The sequence below is a fragment of the Scyliorhinus canicula genome, chromosome 7 (assembly GCF_902713615.1).
Source record: "Scyliorhinus canicula chromosome 7, sScyCan1.1, whole genome shotgun sequence".
In the NCBI taxonomy this organism is placed as follows: Eukaryota; Metazoa; Chordata; class Chondrichthyes; order Carcharhiniformes; family Scyliorhinidae; genus Scyliorhinus; species Scyliorhinus canicula.
This window is the reverse complement of record NC_052152.1, coordinates 115,950,624-115,974,721: the sequence shown is the minus strand read 5'-3', so window position 1 is coordinate 115,974,721 and position 24,098 is coordinate 115,950,624. Positions and strand designations below refer to the sequence as shown.

Sequence of the window (24,098 nt, the reverse complement as noted above, 5' to 3'; positions counted from 1 at the left end):
GTAAATATTTCCAGGAATTTATTGATCTCTCTGACCTCATTCAGAGGAAATAAGTCACATGCGGAGATTGCAAAGGTCACATTTACCAGCTGCCCATATAGGATCTGTTTCAATGTTAATTAGGACAATGAAATAGGACAGACTGTTCCATTGTGAAGATAGTAATATCATGAAGTTCTGCGTTGTGATATTCAAACATTCGCACGTAAAGCGTTCACACTTTACTGGAATTCAACATCAGAGTTCTCAGTCCGCACGCAGTTGATCAAACTATCGAATTGCAATGCTGTCAACCATCTTCATCATCATTGGTTTTGCAATACATATTTCTTGAAATATAAAAGTATGCATACGTTAGTTCTCTTTGTTGAACCATACTGCCCTTCTAGATCCCACCCCCTTAGCAGGGATTTCTCATCTCCACGCTGCACCCAGCTTGACCTCACCGTCAAGTCTCTCAACTCCTCCACTATCTCTGAGCTATCACACTGCTTATCTGACACCCAGGGCTGCGTGAGCAGAGTTTCCCTCCAATTAAATATTGGGAAGACCGAACCACGGTCTTTGGTCTCGCTCCAGACTCCATTCCCTAGCGACCGAATCAATCCCCCTCCATGGCAACAGCCTGAGACTAGATCAGTGTGTTTACCCTCTTGGTGTCATACTTGACTCCAAAACTGAATTTAATGCCCTTCCCAGTGGCAGGGTTGGTAGCAGGGGTATTTCAACAGACAGGGGCATAGCAGATGGTGTTCCTGCCACCTTCCTGCTTCTACCAGGTTAAATGTGTGGCGGGTAGGTCTGTGAGCAGCCTATGTACACCCCCCGCCAACTGAGACCCATAATGTCTACTGTTATTGACCAGCAATGGGCAGGGGGGGGGGGGGCTCACCATATGAGGAGCATGAGAAGCAAACCATGCCAGGGTTGCTTGTGGATTCCCTGGGGCACACTCGGCCTCAGGTGGGTGTAGTTCCAGCAACAGCCACCATCGCTTTGGTGGTACTGCCATTCAACCAATCTTACAGCCTCTGATTGGCTGCTAGCTCTGGGTGGGCAGGACTTCTGTCCCCCTGGGTCCTTGATCCCAGGGAAGACCCACAGCCATCTATTTAAGTGATTGTGCCTTCGTGATTGAGATTTACAACTTATTCATCGGAATTCGGGTCGCTGCTCTGCAATAGCTTTTTTAGACGTGTTGAAAATACAGGTAGCAAATCCAGGAAATGGGATGGGGATTACTGTGGAATCTGTGCAGCCAAAGAGATTAATTTGGATGAAGTTCATTATGCATGACAATGGCTGGCTATCAATTTCAATTGACTAAATTGTGAGACTGGGCAGCATCTATTGGCTTCTCAAAAGCTGCATTTAAACTCAAGAATGCTTACCGCCTTCTTTTGAGATACTAAAAGCGCTAATTGTCCAGGAATTTGGAGAATCGATATCCGATGTTAACCTGCGAGAAAAGAAACATCAACGCAAAATGTTCATTCCTCATATTGCCTTTCCAAAAGGATATTTCAGTTGAAATGTTTCACTATATATTTACCCAGTCACATAAATGATAACCTTAAACTTCCTGCCTATTTATGGCCAGATTCATCCACATTTGGGGCCCAAATCAAATATGTGGCCAAATAGGAATTCGAGTGTCAACCAGAGAGTGTAACTTATACCTGTCACATCAGCAGGAAAACCAAAGGATCAAAAGGAAGGTCAACATTACTTGCCAATGACTTCAACGCAGAATATTTGGTGGCTGCAATTCACCACTGCCCCCACTGTCCTGCATTTTCAGACTGCCAGGTTTCATTTCAAATTGATCCCTGTTGATTTGCGTATGCTACCAAATTGCGAACAACAGTTCCCCTACAATTGTAATTGTCAGAGACGCTCTTCAAATGGTAACCAGATTTACTGTCTTCGGCATTTTACAGTCCATTTTGGAAATAGAGTTGGGTTTGCTGTCTGGGCCTACCCTGATTTACATTATGTTGCAAGAGAAAATGAAGGAGGGGTACCAGAGAGTTGCGAAAAGTGGAACTCCACATAGTGCAGTTCAAGCCAATTCAATAAAAATCTTAAAGTCTGTGTGCTGCTAATTCTGCTCCTCCTAGTATAAATCCAAGTGTCACTCCTACTGTCACTCCTACTGCCACTCCTACTGTCACTTCTAGTGTCACTCTGAAAGCAAATTATATTTTTTCTCTCACTTTTGTTGTCCTGCACTCTGAGAGCCCCTGAAACATTTGCAGCAGAAGGAATTGTTTTGGTCGCTATGTGTGCAATATTATGTAAGGACATATTAGAGAACTTTAGAGTTATGACGGGATTCAATAGGGTAAACAGAGAGAAGATGTTTCCACTTGTTGGGGGAGATCAGAACCCAGGGTCATTTATATAAGTGTTAATGGTGAATATGTGCTGCAATCGAATGCATGCTTTAAATTGGTAATTAAACACAGCTATTCCCAATTAGGGAAGGATTGAGGGAATCACTGCAAGAATATATAAACCAGTTGACTCTGGGTGTCTGGGAGAATCTGTGACTTTGCTTTGCTGTCGTGGAAATACAGCTGGTTTAAGGTAATGGCTAGTTTCAGATTCCTTCTTCCCCAAAAGACAAGTATTGGAATGAACAATATGATAACAAAGCCAGGAATTCAGGAGGAATCTCTTCATCCCAAGAGGGATTGGAATGTCGCTGCCATGCAGAGTGAGAGTGGACCATTGAACTCACTGCATTTAAGAAGAAAATGGATAAACACACAAGGAGAGAGGAGTAGAAACATCTGGGGTCATCCCTGTAAATCTTTTTCTTTTGCATCTTCTCTATTGTAAAATAACTTTAGTATGCGTTTCTATCAATCACTTTTGTTCCCAATCATTGACACTCCCTAACTAAAACATGGCATGCAGCATCAATCTACCATACCTGTATGTTTTCTTTCCAGAGGTTTCCTGTATCTCCCACACCCAAGTGTGATCATATACCGGATATATGGTCTGATGTGTATTCATGATCCCAACAACTGAATGGGGGGATGGAGCATAACATACATTTAGTAATGCAAGTTTAGAACCAATTCTTAATTGTCATTATAAACAACTTGTGAAATCTTGGGAAAGAAGTCTCCTTTGGCACAATTCGTAATGTTTTGTAGCCATCTAAGATGGCCACCTGCAAAGGACCATGGGAATTATGGCCAACCCTGGACTCAGACAGATACACAGCCTATGTGTCTGAAACACAGGTAACCAGACCTGATCAAAACCCCTGCTTGTTTGCATTTTAATAGCCCATTTTCCCAGGACAAGTGAACTCCAATCAAGCAACCGGTGCAGCCACAGACAGATTGGTGCCACTCCCCTTCCTCAGAAAGCACAACTGCCAAGGTCAATGACCGCTAAGGACCCGCCCAGCTACCAAGGCACCCGCCCCTTTATTGGCTGAAATCGAAGACAGTGATCAGAGTCCTGTCAACCTATTGGGTCCAAGGTTAAGGACCGCCCCAAAGAGTGCAAAATCCCAGAGGCATAAAAGGGGACACAGCCATGTGTTCTGTCTCTTTTGGATCAGGCCTGTGCCAACCCAATTGTAGCAGGAACAGCCAGCCAAGTTCAAGACCAACAATCGCTACCTGACAGATGAGCCCAGCAGAGACAGAGCCACTTTCTTCGAACCAGCCAAGTGAAATCCAGATAAAGGCCTTATCCATTTGCACCGTGTCGGTCGCCCTGAAGTTAAGTATAGTTTATTGTAGCTGATAGGTGTAGTTTAACTCATAGTAGATATCGTGTTTGCATGTCAAGATAATTCTTGTGTATGTAAATGAACCATCTTTTGAACTAATTAACTGGTTGTGTGGTCATTTGTGTCATAATATACACATCAGTATATAATGGTGCAGACACACACTGATTGACACACTGCAAGACCAATCAACACACACAACACAGCAGCCAATCACCAGTTAGAGCACGCTCACTATAAAGACAGAGGGCACTAGTTTTCCCGTTCATTCGGGATGCAGCCTCTGAGAAGGACAGAGCTCACAGCTTGTAGCACAGATATTCACCATGTGCTGATAGTATAGACTGGTTAGGATAGGCATAGGTCTTCAGTTTAATCTAACATAGTGTCGACCCATAGTGGAAGTATGTTCAACAGTCCCTAGCTTAATAAAATAGTGTTGTTCTATTTCAAGTGTTGTTAGCCTGTATGTGTTACTGCTGAGGTAGACGCAGTCTCCACAGATCCAGAGTACCCAACACATCAATTTGGTCGATATAGCGGAAGGCTGGCAGTTCACCAAGATAAATAGAAATACGCACCGTATTGGCGACAAATTGCCGCCATATTCCCCTGTCCCAAATTAAAAGTAGAGAAAGAGATAAGAATAGTAATGGACACTAAAGCAATGGAAAGATTGATGAATCCATACGAACCCGAGGTCGCAGCGACCAACAGAGCAGAGCAATGCCCCATTTGGGAGGAAGAGTTAAGGAAATCCTTAAAGGGGAAAGGATGATCCCTTTGGTCGAATTTGTGCGCTAATGATGAGTCAGGTCCAGGAAAGATAGGACAGACTTGATGGGAGAACCGAAGCGAGGTCCACAAGAAAAATGTATGGAAAGTCAGAAAGCCGATGGCAATAGTGTCCTGTTTGGCACAGTTGCAAGGCACAGAGGAGGTCATGAAGACGCTCCGTAGGCAGTTAATTGAGAAAGAAGAAAAGGACGAGGGAAACAGTAACAAAAGCGAGAAGATAATTGAGTAACTCCTGGAACAGTTAGTAGCTAAGGATAAGGAAATGGCCGATGTAAAACGTGCACATCAATCTTACCTAGTTCACCTTAGTAACTTCCAGAACCAGTACGATAAAGCCTACCAAGATACACAGCGCGCAGTCCTGGTAAGAGAGGAAACAGAACAACAGGTCGCGCAGCTAACTAGCAAATGCGCAGATTTAAAAGCAGCTTTGAGAGAGCTCCACAGCTCCACTAAGGAACAGAGGCAGAGCACCGTTGACCATGCTAAATGCCGACAGAAGATAGAAAAGTTACAGTCACTACTCTCAGTACAGAATGGCTTCACCTACACTTTCGGGCAGGATTCAGATGAGGATGATGCTCCCGATTGGCAAGAGTTAAACGAAAGCGCCCACAGATACGTCAAGGACACGGGAAATCAAAATCGAACCCCCCACGCCCCAAAAAGAAAAGCACCCGCAGCACCGACTGCACAGGCAGCACACATTCCCACTCACAATTCAACCCCCATGAATCCAGTTACCACACAACCCAGGTCATCGGATTAGGAGGAGCCTGATATCGTTTACACCACCCCACTATCCATAACCCAATTAAGAGGAGCTTGCACGAAAATTAGTCTGTTCCAGCCCACCGCAGACTCGCACAACTTCTTTGATTAGGTGCACCAACAAAACGTTATGTACGGCCTGGATGAGAGAGAGGAAGTAAAGCTAATAGTTATGAGCCTTAGCCAGTCCGTAAGGTCAGCTTTGCCAGAACCCAAAAATGTAGCAGGAGGAAACCTCCAGGAAATGAAAACAGCCATATTAGATGCCATTGGGTATAACAAAGGAGATCCAGGGTTTAAATCACTGCAGGCAAAAGAAGGGAGAACATCCAGCCGCGTTTGCTGGTCGCCTATGGATTCATTTCATTGCAGTCTATGGACAATTTAACCGCGCACACCTAAATGAGGAGGACACCACTAAATAGTCCCGCACCTTAGTCTCGCATGCCACAGACGCAGGTCAAAAGGCTTGTGTAAAGTACGATCCCGCAGACCACACACAAAATGAAGTTTGGGTACGGAAACGACTTTCTAGAGCATGAGAACAAACCTTATGCACCCAGTTCGGACTAGCCAGGACCCAGCATGGAAAAACGAGGGTAGACACGAGGAACAGCACCCCAGATCACAGACACCACGAGATTGTTACAATTGTGGCCACATAGGACATTACGCCTGTGACTGCCGACAAAACTCCCCAAACCAGCAATGATACCAACAACCAGACCCCCCATCTAGGAACAATGTTAGGCCCATGCATAATGTTAGCACCCGTTCAGACGACTTAGCGTTTAACTCCACAGATTGATGGAGTTCGGACTCCCCAACTTGGGTCTGTGACACACGCTGGGACAAATCAGGCAGACCAGTAGTTACAGGCACAGTCCGGGGACATACAGTTGATTTTCTCTGGGACACAGGAGGATCCCACACCACATTAAACTCCTCCATCATGTTTCAACAGGACAAATGGCCCACCACAGACACCATCATCCTGAGAGGATTCACAAGCCACATGCAACAAGGATATATCACAGCTCCCGTACCCATCCAGATACGGAACATTAGCACCAAACACCCCGTTGTTTTAGTTGACTTACCCCAAACCGCAGAGCACATTTTAGGCATTGATTTTATGAGCTCCCATAACCTTTCATTTGACCTGGTAAACAAATGTATCTGGCAAATGGCTAAACAGCTGGGGCTCCCACTACGCTCACAGTAGGAGATTATGAAAACAGGATTTGCTCAGTAGGGGAATATTGGCTTAATCTGCAAACAATTAGTGCAGACCAGACGATTAGAGAGGTCCTCATAAAACACAAAGCTCTGTTCGCACAACATAAACACAATTGTGGGAAGATCCCAGGTACAGTGAAGATTTCAGGTCACAAACGAAAGCCACAGAAGTAATACGGTTTACTGCAGCAAGCCGAGGGTGAGATTTCGAAGGTTATTAACAGTTTGTTAGACCAAGGAGTTATTCGACCCTTAGCGTCCACAAATAATGCCCCAATTTGGCCCGTAAAAAAGCCCGATGGTTCATGGCGACTAACAATCGACTACCGAGAACTTAATAAGATAACCCCTTTGGGAGCACCACTGTTGCTACGAGTCCCGCGACCATGCTCAAATGGAGTACAGACAAAATATTTCACAGTGCTGGACATCAACAATGGCTTTTGGTCCATCCCGTTAGACAGGGCCTGCCAGTATAAATTCGCATTTACGTTTCAAGGGCAGCAGTACACGTGGACATGCCTCCCACAAGGATTCCATAACTCTGGTTTAGCTCACTGGGCTAAATCACTGGCTTTTAAAGCCTACTAAGCAGGCCAGCAGCATGGTTCGATTCCCGTACCTGCCTCCCCGGACAGGCGACGGAATGTGGCGGCTAGGGGCTTTTCACAGTAACTTCATTGAAGCCTACTCATGACAATAAGCGATTTTCATTTCATTTCATTTCAACTCCCCCTCCATTTTCCACCGACAATTGGCCAACGGACTTTCTAAATTTTCCCGACCTGAATGCCTAATACATAGAAAATATAACACAGAACAGACACTTCGCCCCACCATGTTGTGCTGAACTTTTGTCCTAGATTAAGAACAAATTAATCTACACCCCATCATTCTACTGTAATCCATGTACCTATCCAATAGCCGCTTGAAGGTCCCTAATGTTCCCGACTCAACTGTTTCCACAGGCAGTGCATTCCATGCCCCCACTACTCTCTGGGTAAAGAACCTACCTCTGACATCCCCCCATATCTTCCACCATTCATCTTAAATTTATGTCCCCTTGTAATGGTTTGTTCCACCCGGGGAAAAAGTCTCTGACTGTCCACTCTATCTATTTATCATCTTATAAACCTCTATCAAGTCTCCCCTCATCCTTCTCTGTTCTAATGAGAAAAGGCCCAGCACCCTCAACCTTTCCTAGTAAGACCTATTCTCCATTCCAGATAACATCCTGGTAAATCTCCTTTGCACCTTTTCCAAAGCTTCCACATCCTTTCATTGCAGAAATACAATATGTAGACGATCTGCTTTTGCAAACGGACACAAAAGAGGAACACGTAGAGCTCTTATCGGAATTACTAGGCCTACTGCAATCAATTGATGTAAAGTAAACCCCAAGAAGGCCCAGATTTTAAAGGAAAATGTTCTTTATGTAGGCAACATCATCACCCATGGGAAGAGAGAAATTGAGCAAAAATGGATCGAGTCCATCGTTAAATTGCCCCTGCCCCAAAATGTCACTGCACTCCGGTTATTCCTAGGATTGGTAGGATATTGCAGAAATTATATAGATGGTTTTGCCACCAAAGCAGCCCCACTCTCAGAACTCCTTAAAAAGAACACCCAATGGGAATGGCTTCCACAGCACACAGACGCCATCGATGATTTAAAACGCACCCCATGGCACATCCCCCGCTTTACAAGTTCCAGACACAGACTTGCCCTATGCCATCAAAGTCGCAACCACCGACCGAACCCTATCAGCAGTGCTCCTGCACGGACAACACGATCACTTAGGACCCGTAGCCTATGCCTCAAGAGTATTAGACCACGTACAGCAAGGATTCTCAGCCTACGAACGGCACTTGCTGGCAGTCTTTTAGGCAGTGCAGTAATTTGTGTACATCACAAGCCTCAACCCAGTCACAATCCCCACTCAACTATGACCAGACGGAAGATTAAAGAACAGTTCAGTCAGCCAAATCAGAGCAGCTTGCTGGACACTACTATTACAAGGCAGGGACTTAACGGTAAAACGCACCAAAACCCACACATTTCTGGCCGATAATCTCCAATACGCAGGGACCCCACATGAGTGCCAGATCATAGCAGCCCAACACCACACAGGACCCTTTATCCCAAAGTCACTACACCCACGGGCTGGCAGTAAGACACAGGATTCCCAAACCACACGGGGTACTTAAAAAATTTATGTAAACAGTTCCTCCACAATCAAAAATGGATTTAGAATTACTGGTTGTGGAATTTACGTGGAAGATGTGCAGGGACGCCCACTGGAAGAGAGCTCTTTAAAATTGCCCGGCCACCAGGTTCACAAGCAGCAGAACTCGCAGCCATAGTCTATGTAATTCAGCATCCCGACTCTTTTCCAACTCCCGCAGACATACACTCGGACAGCCTGTATGTGTGCAACAGCTTAACAGAATTCCTGCCCCTGTGGGAATTTCGAGGCTTGTTTCAGCCGATGGAAAACCCCTAACCTCTGCCCCGTTGTTAAATCACATTCTCAGGACAGCCTCAGATCGCACATTCGGTATCGTTAAAGTAAGAAGCAATCATTGTTCCTCCCAACCCGGTAATGTGAAGGCAGACGCCTTAGCCAAAGCAGGATCACGCCATGGTCACTTCTAGCAGCCACCTGAAAGCGAACCAATACACTCAGTCCAGGTTTCCTAGACCAATATTGAGGATCTATCTCAAGCCCAAAAAGCAGATGACACCCTCAAACAGGTTTTAGGCGGCACCTTCCCAGCCCCCTGTGATAAATGGAAGGACGCACTGACTGTACAGGACAGCATTGTTTTAAAAAACGGAATTTATGTGGTCCCCACCCAGGACAGCAACCAGCTCATTTACCAATTTCATGACAGACACGGACATCAGGGAATAGACAATACCATTGCCCATTTAAGATCTTTGTGTTGGTGGCCCGATTTAAAAAGTGATGCAACCCATTAATGAAAATGAAATGAAAATCGCTTATTGTCACGAGTAGGCGTCAATGAAGTTACTGTGAAAAGCCCCTAGTCGTCACATTCCGGCGCCTGGTATGGGAATTGAACCGTGCTGCTGGCCTGCCTTGGTCTGCTTTAAAAGCCAGTAATTTAGCCCAGTGTGCTAAACCAGCCCCTGTCGATAATTATGTCGAGAATTGCCTTATCTGTGCTCAGAACAATCCTGATCATTACTCAAAGAAAGGACAATTACGTCACGCCTGACCTGTGAAAGGGCCTTGGACAAATTTGCAGAAACGGTTTAAAGTATGTGCTGGTTGTAATCGACACCTTTACTAAATGGGTAGAAGCATTTTCTTCAGGGACAAACACAGCAAAAGCCACCGCTAAGATTTTGTTCCAACAGATATTCACACACTGGGGTCTCCCCTGCAGCATTGAGTCAGACCAAGGCCCCTACTTCACCGGCAGAGTCGTGCAAAAAGTTTTTACAATTTATGGGAACAGGCAGAAATTCCATATAGCATATCACCACCAATCCAGTGGCATTGTCGAGAGAATGAATCGAACTCTAAAAGCGACCATTAGGAAGATGGTGCAACAGAACAATACCACGTCGGACACAGTCCTCCCATTTGCCCTTATGTTTATTCGGAACACCGTTTCCAGTTTAACAAGTTTCACCCCCCAACACTCTCATGACTGGACGACCCATGAAGGGTATTGAATATTTATTAGGCTTCGATCTGGCAAGCCCTACAGTAACCACCCTCACCCAATGTGGTAAACACCACTAGTGTTATATTGTGTGTATTACGGCACTGCCCGTATATTACAGGTACGACGGTAAATGCCTGCCTGCTGGTTCCGCCCAGCAGGTGGCGTATAAAAGTGTGTGCTCTCCTGCACTGCAGCCATTCTGGTTCCAGCTACAGGAGGCACAACATCTTGTTCAATAAAGCCTCGATTGTTCCACCATTCTTGTCTCGTGTAATTGACGGTACATCATCCACAAGACAAGCAGTCCAACAGGTTACAGATAACATTAAAGCGGCACAACGCACTGCAGCTGTCCGATTAGGCGCTAGAAGGAAGCAGAGTAAAGTCTGCTTTGACAAAACCGTCCATCCTGTAGAGTACACAGTCGGTCAGCAAGTACTGGTTTCACTTTACAACACCAGTTCTTTCCTCTCCCCCACATTTGCAGGACCCTACTCCATTTCCGACAAAGTCAGCCCCTCCATGTACAAGATAACGTACCCCAACGGTAAAACTGGTTGGTTCCACATTAACTAACTCAAAGTCTACGACCACAATGTAGCCACTCCCACCACATCTCTCTGGCAATAGGAGACGATCATGCCCCACCCATCGCCAACCTAGTCTGACCCTACACCAACCCTCCCCCAGCCATGCTCACATTTATCCCTTGACTACGCCAAACTTGCCTCCGCCCACAGTTACAGACTTTCACCTTGAACTTGACTCGCGACGACAGCGAGAGCCTCCCGGATTTGATTATTATCCCTGAACACTGACGCGATCTCTCGGCCCGCAGTCACCCCAGCCCCGGAACCACGACTTAGATATCTTTGACTCCCTATATGCCCTCCACCAACCACCGCCACAGCCACCGCCTGACCACAGTAACTTGCCCTCCACTCCCACCGCCCCTACGCCTCACGACAAACAAGCCTGTCTTTGGCACTGTGACAACTCTTGCAGACTAGTGAGGCACGCCAATTCGGACCATCTGAAGGCCCATGTGGCCAAGGCGCAGAAACGGCAGACACGATTCCGCCAACCGGGAGATGGTGATGATTCAGATACTGACTCTCGTTTCGGTAATGCTTTTACAACACTGTTTGGTACAGAACCCTGAGGTGTTCAGATGATGAGAAAGAGACACCACCTAAGTATTAAGGTGTCCAAGGTTCTGATGAAGCCTGCCCGCCTTTTGCCTTCTTCTTTTTTCTACTACATGGTTTTAATTCATGTCGCCCGACACAAAATTACTCTTCTGATTCGAGGTTACGATACCCAATGTCAGTTAAAGGCACAGGTTTGTGGGGAAACAAATCACTATTCTCCCAGTCTTTATGACACGTTTCCACACGACTGCAAGCTCTTACCGTCCACACAGGCCATCCAGGTACGGAGTAACGGCACTGATCCTCGCCCTACCTGAGGACCCCAAATTTATCCGGTCAGTTAAGCTTGGGTAGTGGAGTAACGACACTAACCCCCGCCCTACCTGGGGATTCCACCCATTCTTCTCCCGCAGCGGCCCACACGCACCGCATGTTCCCGTCACTTCATACCCTCTGGAATGGTTTTCTACACTCTGCACTGCCTTTGGCAGGCCTTAATTTTAGCTTCTCTACTCTCCCTTTGGTTGTGGTATAAAGAATGTATTTTGCCACGTTTCGTACACTCACCCCTTCTTCGCTTTACCTCCCGCGACCCCCTGGTTGCTCCCCACCTGCTATTTACACATATGACACAATTGGTTGCTAATAACTGCTGCTTGACACGCTGCTACACGTGAACTACCTCTGAACCCTGGGACAAAACTCTATAAAACTGGCCACCCTGAAATTCGGCTGGTTAAGAGAAGCATCAACCACCACTGGTTGCAAGTAAAGAAAAGATTGATTGAAGAAATTGTCCCCCCCACTCCCCGCATCGACCACAAGCTGCGAGAGTCTCTGTACTTTAGAAATTTGCATTTCTTGTCTCTCCAAAATGGTATTTCAAAAAAAAATGAGGGAGTCAAACATGGTGACAATCATAACGGGTAATTGGAGTAAGGGGAGATTGACTAATAAAACGAGATATTAACCAAAGATAATAACAGATACTATGCTTGCACCCCCAGGATTACCCGGCAAACAGAAAACACAGGATGAAGCAAGGACTACCGACATGTGGTTGGATCATCGCTGGACTTCAGCAACTGCGAGCGGAACGGACTGTTTTAACAAACACTACACCAGCCCCAAACATTACCACACAACAGGCCACCACCAGCCTGGACACTACACCACACATAAAGACAGACATCGAAACCCCCACTTGGTGCGAAAACATTGCCAAATGGATCCCCCTTTCATACATAGTACAGGCCCTTCTAGTAATTGCAATAATCTGCCGTGTCATTCAGACACTCTGACTCCGTAAATGGCGAGCAAAAGCCTCCCGCTCCCCGATATATACAGTCCGAGCCCCCTTCTTTGGAATTCAACAAAATTGAAGTCATGTAACAATCGCTGCTAAAAATAAACCATGTACCTCTTTAACTTTATTAGGATTAAGTAGAAATGTGATGCTGCTGTTTTAAAATTTATACTGTACATAAGTTCTTTGATATTCACCAGCAGCATGAGAGTAGCTTCGATCGCGTTAGCTAGAGATCAACTGTGCGGATAAATTAAATGTTTTACAGAGACCTGATTATAGTAACCGTTAGAGATGAATTAATTTATGAATGTATTAATGAAAGATTAGGGCAGAATTCTCCGCTCCCCACGTGGCGTGGGAGAATCGTGGGAGGGCCTCCCAACATTTTTATGCCACCCTGGCGTCCCCAGTGATTCTCCCCCCCCCCCCCCACCGCTCGGAAAAATCGCCGCTCGCCGTTTTTCACGGCGAACGGCGATTCTCCGAGCCCGATGGGCCGGGCGGCCGGCCCTTCACGCCTGTTTCACCACGGCAGCAACCACACCTGGTCGCTGCATTCATGAAATGGGCGCCAAATGCCCGTTTGGGGCATCTATTGGCACGGGAGCACCACGACTGTGCTTGGGAGGGGACAGGCCCGCGATCGGTGCCCACCGATCGTCAGGCCAGCGTCCAAAACGGACGCACTCTTTCCCCTCCGCCGCCCGGCAAGATCAAGCCCCCACGTCTTGCCGGGCGGCTGAGGAGAAAGACGGCCACCGCGCATGCGCGGTTCGCGCCGTCTGCGCGATGAAGTCATCCGTGCATGCGCGGGTTGGAACCGGCAACTCACGCATGCGCGGATGACCTCACAAATGCACCATTTTGTGCGTCATTTCGCGGCTGGGAAATATGGAGGCCCGCTCCCACTGCCCCGGGTGGGGCTGAATTAGCAGCGGGGAGCGGGCCCCGAGGCCGTCGTGAACCTCGGCCGAGTTCACGACGGCCTCCACGATTTTGGCCACCAGCGGAGAATTCCGCCCTAGGTAAATGTCCCAAACCATAAGATAGAGTAGAGTAGAATCTTGCCTTGAGCAAGGTGACCGGGCCACCAAGGATGAACAGGGAACAATAGTGTGATCCACCACACTTCGCATTCAGGATCAAGAGGACGGAATGTAGCCATCTAAGATGGCCAGCTGCAAAGGACCATGGGAATTATGACCAACACAGGACTCAGACAGATACAGAGCCTATGTGTATCTGAAACACAGGTAACCAGACCTGATCGAAACTGCTGCTCATTTGCATTTTAATGGCCCATTTTCCCAGGACAATAGACCTCCAATCAAGCAACCGATACAGCCACAGACTGATCGGCGCCACTCCCCTTACTCAGAAAGCAAAACTGTAATTGCTTTTTAAAGGACAAAATTGTACCTCTGGCAGCTCATTCCAGGTGCTCACCACCCTCTGTGTGAAGAAATTTCCCCTCTGGTCTCTTTTGTATCTGTCTCCTCTCGCCTTGAACCTATGTCCTCTAGCTCTAGACTCCTCTACCTTTGAGATAAGATGTTGACTATCTGCCTCCACGATGTTCCTCATTATTTTATAGAAATTTATAAGATTACCTTAAGCCTCCTACATTCCAAGGAAAAACGTTCCAGCAGCCTATCCAGCCTCTCCTTATAACTCAGACCATCAAGTCCTGGTAGCATCTTGTAAATCTCTTCGGCACTCTTTCTAGTTAAACAATATCCTTCCTATAATAGGGTGACCAGAACTGTGCACAGTATTCCATGTGTGGTCTTACCAATGCCTTGTACAACTTCAACAAGACATCCCAACTCCTGTATTCAATATTCTGATCAATAAATCCTCGCATGCAGAATGCTTTCTTCACCACCCTGTCCATCTGCGACTCCAACTTCAAGGAGCTATGAACCTGTATTCCTAGACGTCTTTGTTCTGTAACTCTCCCCAACTCCCTACCATTAGGTCTCTTCGGCGGGAATTCAGCTGTTGGAATGGGTGGAGCGGTGAGTATTTAAACTAGCTGCTTCGTGGATTTGAGTCTTTTAGACGGGAATTCAGCAGTTGGAGTGGGCGGAGCTACAGAGTCAAGCGGTGAGTATTTAAACTAGCTGCTTAAACAGCGGCCACACGGCCTCTGGGGAAAAATCTGAAGAGTGACATCACAGCAAAGCAGTGACCTGATTGGCTGGTAAGGAAAGTGCTCCAATTAGCAGTAGCTGGGAGAAATTTAACTCTTCGTGTGTTCGTGAGTATTGTGATTGGTAAGTAAAATCTTTATTCCTTTCACTTATTCATTATTTGATACTATATTGTAGTCAGTTAAGGTAAAGTATAAAAATGGCAGGAGATCCCAAACCCATGTTATGCTCCTCGTGCTCAATGTGGGAGTTCAGAGACATGGCCGATGCCCCTGACTCCTCCAAGTGCGGGAAGTGTGTCCAGCTTCAGCTCTGGAGCTGCGGATGTACTCACTTTGGAGCATCCGCGATGCTGAGGAGGCTGTGGATAGCACGTTTAATGAATTGGTCATACCTCAGATTAGGATTGGTGATGGAGACAGGGAATGGGTGACCAAAAGGCAGAGAAAGAGCAGGAAGGCAGTGCAGGTGTTCCCTGCGGTCATCTCCCTCCAAAACAGGTATACCGTTTTGGATACTGTTGGGGGAGATGACTCACCAGGGGAAGGCAATAGTAGCCATGTTCATGGCACCGTGGCTGGATCTTCTATACAGAAGGGCGGAAAAAAGACTGGCAGGGCTATAGTCATAGGGGATTCAATTGTAAGGGGAGTAGACAGGCGTTTCTGTAGTCGAAAACAAGACACCCGAATGGTCTGTTGCCTCCCGGGTGCACGGATCAGGGATGTCTCAGATCGGCTGCAGGACATACTGAAGGGAGAGGGTGAACAGCCAGTTGTCGTGGTGCACATAGGCACCAACGATATCGGTAAAAACGGGATGAGGTCCTACAATCAGAATTTAGGGAGTTAGGAGATAAGTTAAAAAGTAGGACCTCAAAGGTAGTAATCTCAGGATTGCTACCAGTGCCACGAGACAGTCAAAGTAGAAATTCAAGAATAGTCAGAATGAATATGTGGCTTGAGAGATGGTGCAGGAGGGAGGGGTTTAGATTTTTGGGACATTGGAACCGGTTCTGGGGGTGGTGGGACCATTACAAACTGGATGGTCTACACCTGGGCAGGACTGGAACCAATGTCCTAGGGGGTGCATTTGCTAACACTGTTGGGAAGGTTTTAAACTAATGTGGCAGGGGGATGGGAACCAGATTGGGAAGTTAGAGGTCAGTAAAGAGGCAGCAACTAAAGCCAGTAAGGTACGAGATAATAAAGTCAATGAGACTAAGGGGAAGTGTAGACAGGGAAGAGATGATGAACGCAAATGGACAGATGGTCTGAGGTGCATTTGTTTTAATGTGAGAAGTGTAGCAGGTAAGGCAGATTAATTTAGGGCTTGGATTAGTACCTGAGAATATGATGTTATTGGTATTGCTGAGACTTGGTTGAGGGAAGGGCAAGACTGGCAACTAAATATCCCAGGGTATAGATGCTTCAGGAGGGATAGAGAGGGAGGTAAAAGGGGTGGAGGAGTTGCATTACTGGTTAGAGATGATATCACAGTTGTGATTAAGGAGGGCACTATGGAGGATTCGGGCACTGAGGCAATATGGGTAGAGCTAGGAAATAGGAAGGGTGCAGTTACATTGTTGGGACTTTACTACAGGCCTCCCAAAAGCGAGCGTGAAGTAGAGGTACAAATATGTAGACAGATTATAGAAAAATGTAGGTGAAATAGGGTGGTTGTGATGGGAGATTTTAACTTCCCCAACATTGAATGGGACTCGTGTAGTGTTGGAGGCGTAGATGGAGCAGAATTTGTAAGGAGCATCCAGGAGCATTTTTTAGAGCAATATGTAAATAGTCCAACTCGAGAAGGGGCCATACTGGACCTGGTATTGGGGAATGATCCCGGCCAGGTGGTTGAAGTTTCAGTCAGTGATTACTTTAGGAATAGTGATCACAATTCCGTAAGTTTTAGAATACTCATCGACAAAGACGAGAGGGTCCTAAAGGAAGAGTGCTAAATTGGGGATAGGCCAAGTATAACAAAATTCGGCAGGAGCTAGGGAATGTGGATTGGAAGCAGCTGTTTAAGGGTAAATACACATTTGAAATGTGGGAGTCTTTTAAGAAGAGGTTGATTAGAGTGCAGGACAGACATGTCCCTGTGACAATGAAGGATAGAAATGTCATGTTTAGGGAACCATGGATGACGGGTGGAATTGTGAGATTAGCTCACATGAAAAAGGAAGCATACATAAGATCTAAGCGACTTAAAACTGATGAAGCTTTGGGGGAATATCGGGAAAGTAGGACAAATCTCAAACGCGAAATAAAGAGGGGTCATGAAATATCTTTGGCTAACAGGGTTAAGGAAAATCTCAAAGCCTTTTATTTGTATATAAGGAGCAAGAGGGTAACTAGAGAAAGAATTTTCCCACTCAAAGACAAAAGAGGGAATTTATGCGTGGAGTCAGAGGAAATGGGTGAGATTCCTAATGAGTACTTTGCATCGGTATTCACCAAGGAAAGGGACATGACGGATGTTGAGGCTGGGGATGGATGTTTAAATACTCTAGGTCAAGTCGGCACAAGGAAGGGGGAAGTTTTGGGTATTCTAAAAAGCATTAAGGTGGACAAGTCCCCAGGACCGGATGGGATCTATCCCAGGTTACTGAGGGAAGCGAGGGACGAAATAACTGGGGCCTTAACAGATATCTTTGCAGCATCCTTCAGCACGGATGAGGTTCCAGAGGACTGGAGAGTTGCTAATGTTGTCCCTTTGTTTAAGAAGGGTAGCAAGGATAATTCAGGGAATTATAGACCTGTGAGCTTGACGTCAGTGGTAGGCAAACTGTTGGAGAAGATACTGAGGGATAGGATCATTTCACATTTGGAAGAAAATAGACTTATCAGTGATAGGCAGCATGGTTTTGTGCAGGGAAGGTCATGTCTTACAAACTTAATAGAATTCTTTGAGGAAGTGACAAAGTTAATTGATGAGGGAAGGGCTGTAGATGTCATATACATGGACTTCAGTAAGGCATTTGATAAAGTTTCCCATGGCAGGTTGATGGAAATGTGAAGTTGTATGAGGTTCAGGGTGTACTAGCTAGATGGATAAAGAACTGGCTGGACAACAGGAGACAGAGTCGTGGTGGAAGGGAGTGTCTCAAAATGGAGAAAGGTGACTAGCGGTGTTCCACAGGGATCCATGCTCGGACCACTATTGTTTGTGATATACATAAATGATCTGGAGGAAGGTATAGGTGGTCTGATTAGCAAGTTTGCAAATGATACTAAGATTGGTGGAGTTGCAGATAGCAAGGAGGACTGTCAGAGAATACAGCAACATATAGACAGATTGGAGAGTTGGGCAGAGAAATGGCAGATGGAGTTCAATCCAGGCAAATGCGAGGTGATGCATTTTGGAAGATCTAATCAAGAGCGGACTATACGGTCAATGGAAGAGTCCTGGGGAATATTGATGTACAGAGAGATCTGGGAGTTCAGGTCCATTGTACCCTGAAAGTGGCAACGTAGGTTGATAGAGTGGTCAAGAAGGCATACAGCATGCTTGTCTTCATTGGACGGGGTATTGAGTACAAGAGTCGGCAGGTCATGCTACAGTTGTATCTGACTTTGATTAGGCGACATTTGGAATACTGCGTGCAGTTCTGGTCGCCACATTACCAGAAGGATGTGGATGCTTTAGAGAGGGTGCAGAGGAGGTTCACCAGGATGTTGCCTGGTATGGAGGGTGCTAGCTATGAAGAAAGGTTGAGTAGATTAGGATTGTTTTCGTTGGAAAGACGGAGGTTGAGGGGGGAACCTGATTGAGGTCTACAGAATTATGAGAGGTATGGACAGGGTGGATAGCAACAAGCTTTTTCCAAGAGTGGGGGTGTCAATTACAAGGGGTCACGATTTCAAGGTCAGAGGGGGAAAGTTTAAGGGAGACGTGCATGGGTAGTTTTTTACGCAGAGGGTGGTGGGCGCCTGGAACGCTTTGCCAGTGGAGGTGGTAGAGGCGGGCACGATAGCATCATTTAAGATGCATCTAGACAGATAAATGAACGGGTGGGGAACAGAGGGAAGTAGATCCTTGGAAAATAGGCAACAGGTTTAGATAAAGGATCTGGATCGGCGCAGGCTGGGAGGGCCGAAGGGCCTGTTCCTGTGCTGTAATTTTCTTTGTTCTTTGTATTAATTGAATAGGTCCTGCCCTGATTGGATCTACCAAAATACATCACCTCACATTTATCCAAATTAAGCTCCACCTGCCATTCATCGGCCCACTGGTCCAGTTGTTCAAGATCCTGTTGCAATCTTGTATAATCTTCTTCACTATCCACTATGCCACCAATCTTGGTGTCATCTGAAAACTTATTGACCATGCTTCCTACATTCTCATCCAAATCATTTATATATATATATCACAAATAACAGTGGACCCAGCACTGATCCCTGAGACACACCGCTGGTCACAGGCCTCCAGTTTGAAAAACAACCCTCCACAACCACACTTTGGCTTCGGTCGCCAAGCCAATTTTGTATCTAATTGGCTACCTCACCCTGGAATCCATGAGATTTAACCTTTTGTAACAATTTACCATGCGGTACCTTGTCAAAAGCCTTGCTAAAGTCCATGTAAACAATGTTGATCACACTGCCTTCATCTATCTTTTTGGTTATCCCTTCAAAAAACTCAATCAAATTTGTGAGACACGACTTTCCCCTTCATTAGCCATGCTGACTTTCCCCAATTAGCTCTTGCCTGTCTAAATGCCTGTAGATCCTGTCCCTCAGAATATCTTCTAACAACTTATCCACTGCAGAAGTAGACTCGCCGGTCTGTAGTTCCCAGGCTTATCTCTACAGCCCTTCTTAAACAGGGGAACAACATTTGCTACCCTCTAATCCTCAGGCACCTCTCCGCTGGCTGTCGATGATTTAAATATCTCAGCTCGGGGGCCGGCAATTTCCTCCTTAGCCTCCCACAACGTCCTGGGATACATTTCATCAGGTCCCGGGAATTTGTCTAGCTTGATGTGCTTTAACACCTCTAGCACTCCTTCTCTGTAATATGTGCACTCCTCAAGACATCACTTTTTCTTTTCCCAATATCCCTAACATTCGTCCCTTTGTCAACCGTAAATACTGACGAGAAATATTCATTTAGGACCTCTCCCATCCCTTGTGGATCCACAAAAGAGGCCCTACCTTCTCCCTACTCACTCTTTTGCCCTTTATGTATCTGTAAAAGCTCTTTAGATTTTCCTTTGCCTTATCTGCCAAGACAATCTCATGTACCCATTTTGCCGTCCTGATTTCTCTCTTAACTCTACTCCGACAAGTCCTGTACTCTTCAAGAGATCCCCTTAATCCCAGCTGCCTATGCTTGTCATATGCCGCCTTCTTCCTTTTGACCAGGGGCTCAATGTTCTGAGTCATCCAGGGTTCCCTACTTCTACCAGCCTTGCCCTTCACTCGAAGAGGAATGTGCTCACCCTGAACCCTACTTAACACACATTTTAAAGATCTCACTTACCAGCTGTCCCCTTGCCTGTAAACAGGCTCTCCCAATCAACTTTTGATGATTCCCGCCTAATACCATCGAAATTGGCCTTGTCCCAATTTAGAATTTTAACTTTTGGGCCAGAACTACCATTCTCTTTTTTTTATAAATGATTTTTATTGGATTTCTGAACAAAATATATTTACCGTTATGTTCACGGGATAAGAAACACACACATATATATATACACACATATATAGAAGAGAAGGGCCAGTACCACGTGTTAGTCAGAGTAGGAATGACAGGATAGACAGGAAGGATGTGTGGCTTGAGAGATGGTGCAGGAGGGAGGGTTCAGATTTTTGGGACAACATACCAAAGAAAAGAAAATAGTGAATAATAAAAAAAATTCAATAAAAAATAAAATAGAATAACTGTTAGGGTATTATGCCCCAGCTCAACAGCAGCAACTCTGTACACCTGGCAAAATTATTTACAACACATAAGTAGGCGACTGTTTGTGGGGGGGAGGGAGGTGGGGTGGAGACTGGGGAGGTAAATATACATTCAGGTGCCGGAGAAACAATTACAGTGGGCAATTCTCGAATGGGTTTGGTGTTGTTGTCGCTTGCTTCTCCCAGACGGATCTTGCTGCCGTCTCGCGCTCACCTCCGCTTCTGCCGTTCCTCCTGTCTTTCATCTTTATTCTCTTTGTTCCCTGCTCCTGGAGATGCCGTGTTTGTTATTAATTCCCGTGCCTTCCTTCCGGCTCTCATTTCCCTGCCTCCCTCCCACCTCCCTGGTTCTCCTCTCTTGTTCCCTGTCTCTTCCCTAACCCCCCCCCCCCCCTCACTCCTGTGATTCGCCTTTCTTTCCTCTTAGGTTTAGCTGCCCCCCCCCCCCCCCCCCCCCCCTCTCCCTTCTCCCTGTCTATCTCTCCCTCTCATGCTTTGGCTACTTTCCCCTGATCCTTGGCTACCTGGCTATTCTTCCGTTTGTTCGTTAGCCACAAACAGGTCCCGGAACAATTGCGTGAATGGCTCCCACGTTCTGTGGAACTTGTCGTCTGACCCTCGGATGGCAAATTAGATTTTCTCCATTTGGAGAGATTCCGAGAGGTCGGACAGCCAGTCTGCAGCTCTGGGTGGTGCTGCTGACCGCCAGCCAAACAGGATTCTACAGCGGGCGATCAGGGAGGCAAAGGCAAGGGCGTCCGCCCTCCTCCCCAGGAATAGATCTGGCTGGTCTGAAACCCCAAAGACCGCCACTTTCGGGCATGGCTCCACCCTCATCCCCACCACTTTGGACATTGCCTCGAAGAAGGCTGTCCAGTACCCAGCAAGTCTGGGGCAAGACCAGAACAAGTGGGCGTGGTTGGTCGGGCCTCCTTGGCACCGTTCACATCTATCCTCCACCTCCGGGAAGAACCTACTCGTGTGGATTCATGTTAAGTGGGCTCTATGTACCACTTTTAGCTGCATCAGGCTGAGCCATGCGCACGTGGAGATGGAGTTGACCCTATGCAGTGCTTCGCTCCAGAGTCCCCACCCTATCTCAATCCCCAGGTCCTCCTCCCATTTCTTTCTTGTTGCGTCTAGTACGGTGTCAGCCCTTTCTATCAGTTGGTCATACATGTCGCTACAGTTTCCTTTCGAACTACCATTCTCCATAGTTATCTTAAAACTAATGGAATTATGGTCATTGGTCCCAAAGTGATCCCTCACTAACACGTCCGTCACCCGCCCTTCCTTATTCCCTAAGAGGAGGTCAAGTTTTGCCCCCTCTCAAGTCGGGCCATCCACATATTGAATGAGGAATTTTTCCTAAATACACTCAACACATTTCTCTCCATCCAAACCCCTCGTGCTATGGCTGTGTCAGTTAATGTTGGGAAAGTTAAAGTTCCTCACTATGACCATCCTATTTTTCCGGCAGCTATCTGTAATCTCCTTACATATTTGTTTTTTGATTTCCCGCTAACAATTTGGGGGCCTATAGTACAATCCTATCAGAGTGATCGCACCTTTCTTATTTTTAAGTTCTACCCATATGGACTCAGTGGACGAGCCCTTGGATATATCCTCTCTCTGTACTGCCGTGATGTTGGCCTAATCAAAAACGCAACTCTCCCTCCTCTCCTATCCCCTGGTCTATCTTTCTGCTAGCATCTGTGCTGCAGAACATTGGACTGTCAGTTCCGCCTCTCCTTTAGCCATGTTTCAGTAATAGCTATTATTATTATTATCCATGCCCTTAGTTCATCTGCCTTGCCTGTTAGGCCTCTTGCATTGAAATAAATGCAGTTCAGTCTGTTTCTCTGCCTTCCACTTTTCGCCTTACTGACTTTTGTTTCTGTCCCCTCTTTACTGCCCTCTGAGTTCCTGCATTGGTTCCCATCTCCCTGCCATATTAGTGTAAACCCTCCCCATCAGCGCTAGCAAACAACTCCTCTTTGACATTGGTTCCAGTCCACCCGAAGTGTAGACTGTCCAATTTGTAATGGTCCCACCTCCCCCAGAACCGGTTCCAATGTCCCAAAAATCTGAACCCTCCCTCCTGCATCATCTCTCAAGCCACACATCCTTCCTGTCTATCCTGTCATTCCTACTCTGACTAGCACGTGGTACTGATAATAATCCCAAGATTACTACCTTTGCGGTCCTACATTTTAGTTCAGCTCCTAATTCCCTAATTTCCTAAATTGAGAATGTAGGATCTTATCCCATTTTTTACCTATATTGTTGGTGCCTATATGCACCATGATAGTTGGATGTTCACCCTGCTCCTTTAGAATGTCCTGCAGCCGCTCTGAGACATACAGGACCCTTGCACCCTGGAGTCTTGTTTGTGCCGAAAAAACGCATGTCTACTCCCCTTACAATTGAATCCCCATCACTATAGCTCCACCACTCTTTTTCCTGCCCTCCTGTGCAGCAGAGCCAGCCATAATGCCATGAATCTGGCTACTGCTGCCTTCTCCTGGTGAGCCATCTCCCTCAACAGTATCCAAAACGGTATACCTGTTTTGGAGGGAGATGCCCATAGGCCTTCTTATTCTTGCTCAGTTTTTTGGTCACCCATTTCCTATCTTCCTCAGTACTCTTTATCTGTGGCGTGACCAAATCGCTAACCGTGCTACCCATGACTTCCTCAGCGTCTTGGATGCTCCAAGTTGAGTCCATCCCCAGATACAGAGCCATCAAGTGATCTAACAGGAGCTGCAGTGTTCCTTCAGCAGAAATCAAGTCTTGAATGCAGTTCACCATCACAGGGCATCTGTGGGGCGGCACAGTGGTTAGCACTGCTCCCTCACAGTGCCAGAGACTTGGATTTGATTCTGACCTCTGGTGACTCTGTATCAAGCTTGCACGTTGTCCCTGTGTCTGCGTGGTTTTCCTCCGGGTGCTCCGGTTTCCTCCCACCCTTCAAAATGTGCAGGTTCAGTGGATTGGCCATGTGTTATGGGCCAAGGTTTGGAAAATTCCAAAGTATATCATCGAGTTCACCTGACCTACAACTGTTTATTGATTTTGGTTATGATGATCACAAGGGCCTGCCTTTCAGATGTTATTCAACAGCGTTCTTAAGCACTTTAAATCAAAAACAAAGTTTATTCTACGAATTTAGTTAACATTTTTATAAACACACACAGTAAGCATTTTTATCAACTACCAACATAAATACCCCACACAGCTACAGTACTTTATGTATAACCGTTAATATATTTTCCCCTTAAACTGTTCCAATTTAATAACAAGATCCCAT

The 24,098-nt window shown here is 46.3% G+C and overlaps 1 protein-coding gene across 2 annotated transcripts in view; it reads right to left on the bottom strand.

The window, feature by feature from the left end:
* Position 1: 1 nt before the first annotated feature.
* Positions 2 to 24,098, bottom strand: part of LOC119969297 — a 137,741-nt gene continuing 113,644 nt past the window's right edge. For both annotated transcript variants that reach the window (XM_038802741.1, XM_038802743.1), the window contains 3 exons: positions 2,939 to 3,035; positions 1,392 to 1,459; positions 2 to 329 (listed from right to left, as the gene is read on the bottom strand). In XM_038802741.1, coding sequence (XP_038658669.1) covers positions 271 to 329; positions 1,392 to 1,459; positions 2,939 to 3,035 — 224 coding nt within the window. In that variant the 3' untranslated portion in view covers positions 2 to 270. The remainder of the gene's footprint in view (positions 330 to 1,391; positions 1,460 to 2,938; positions 3,036 to 24,098) is intronic.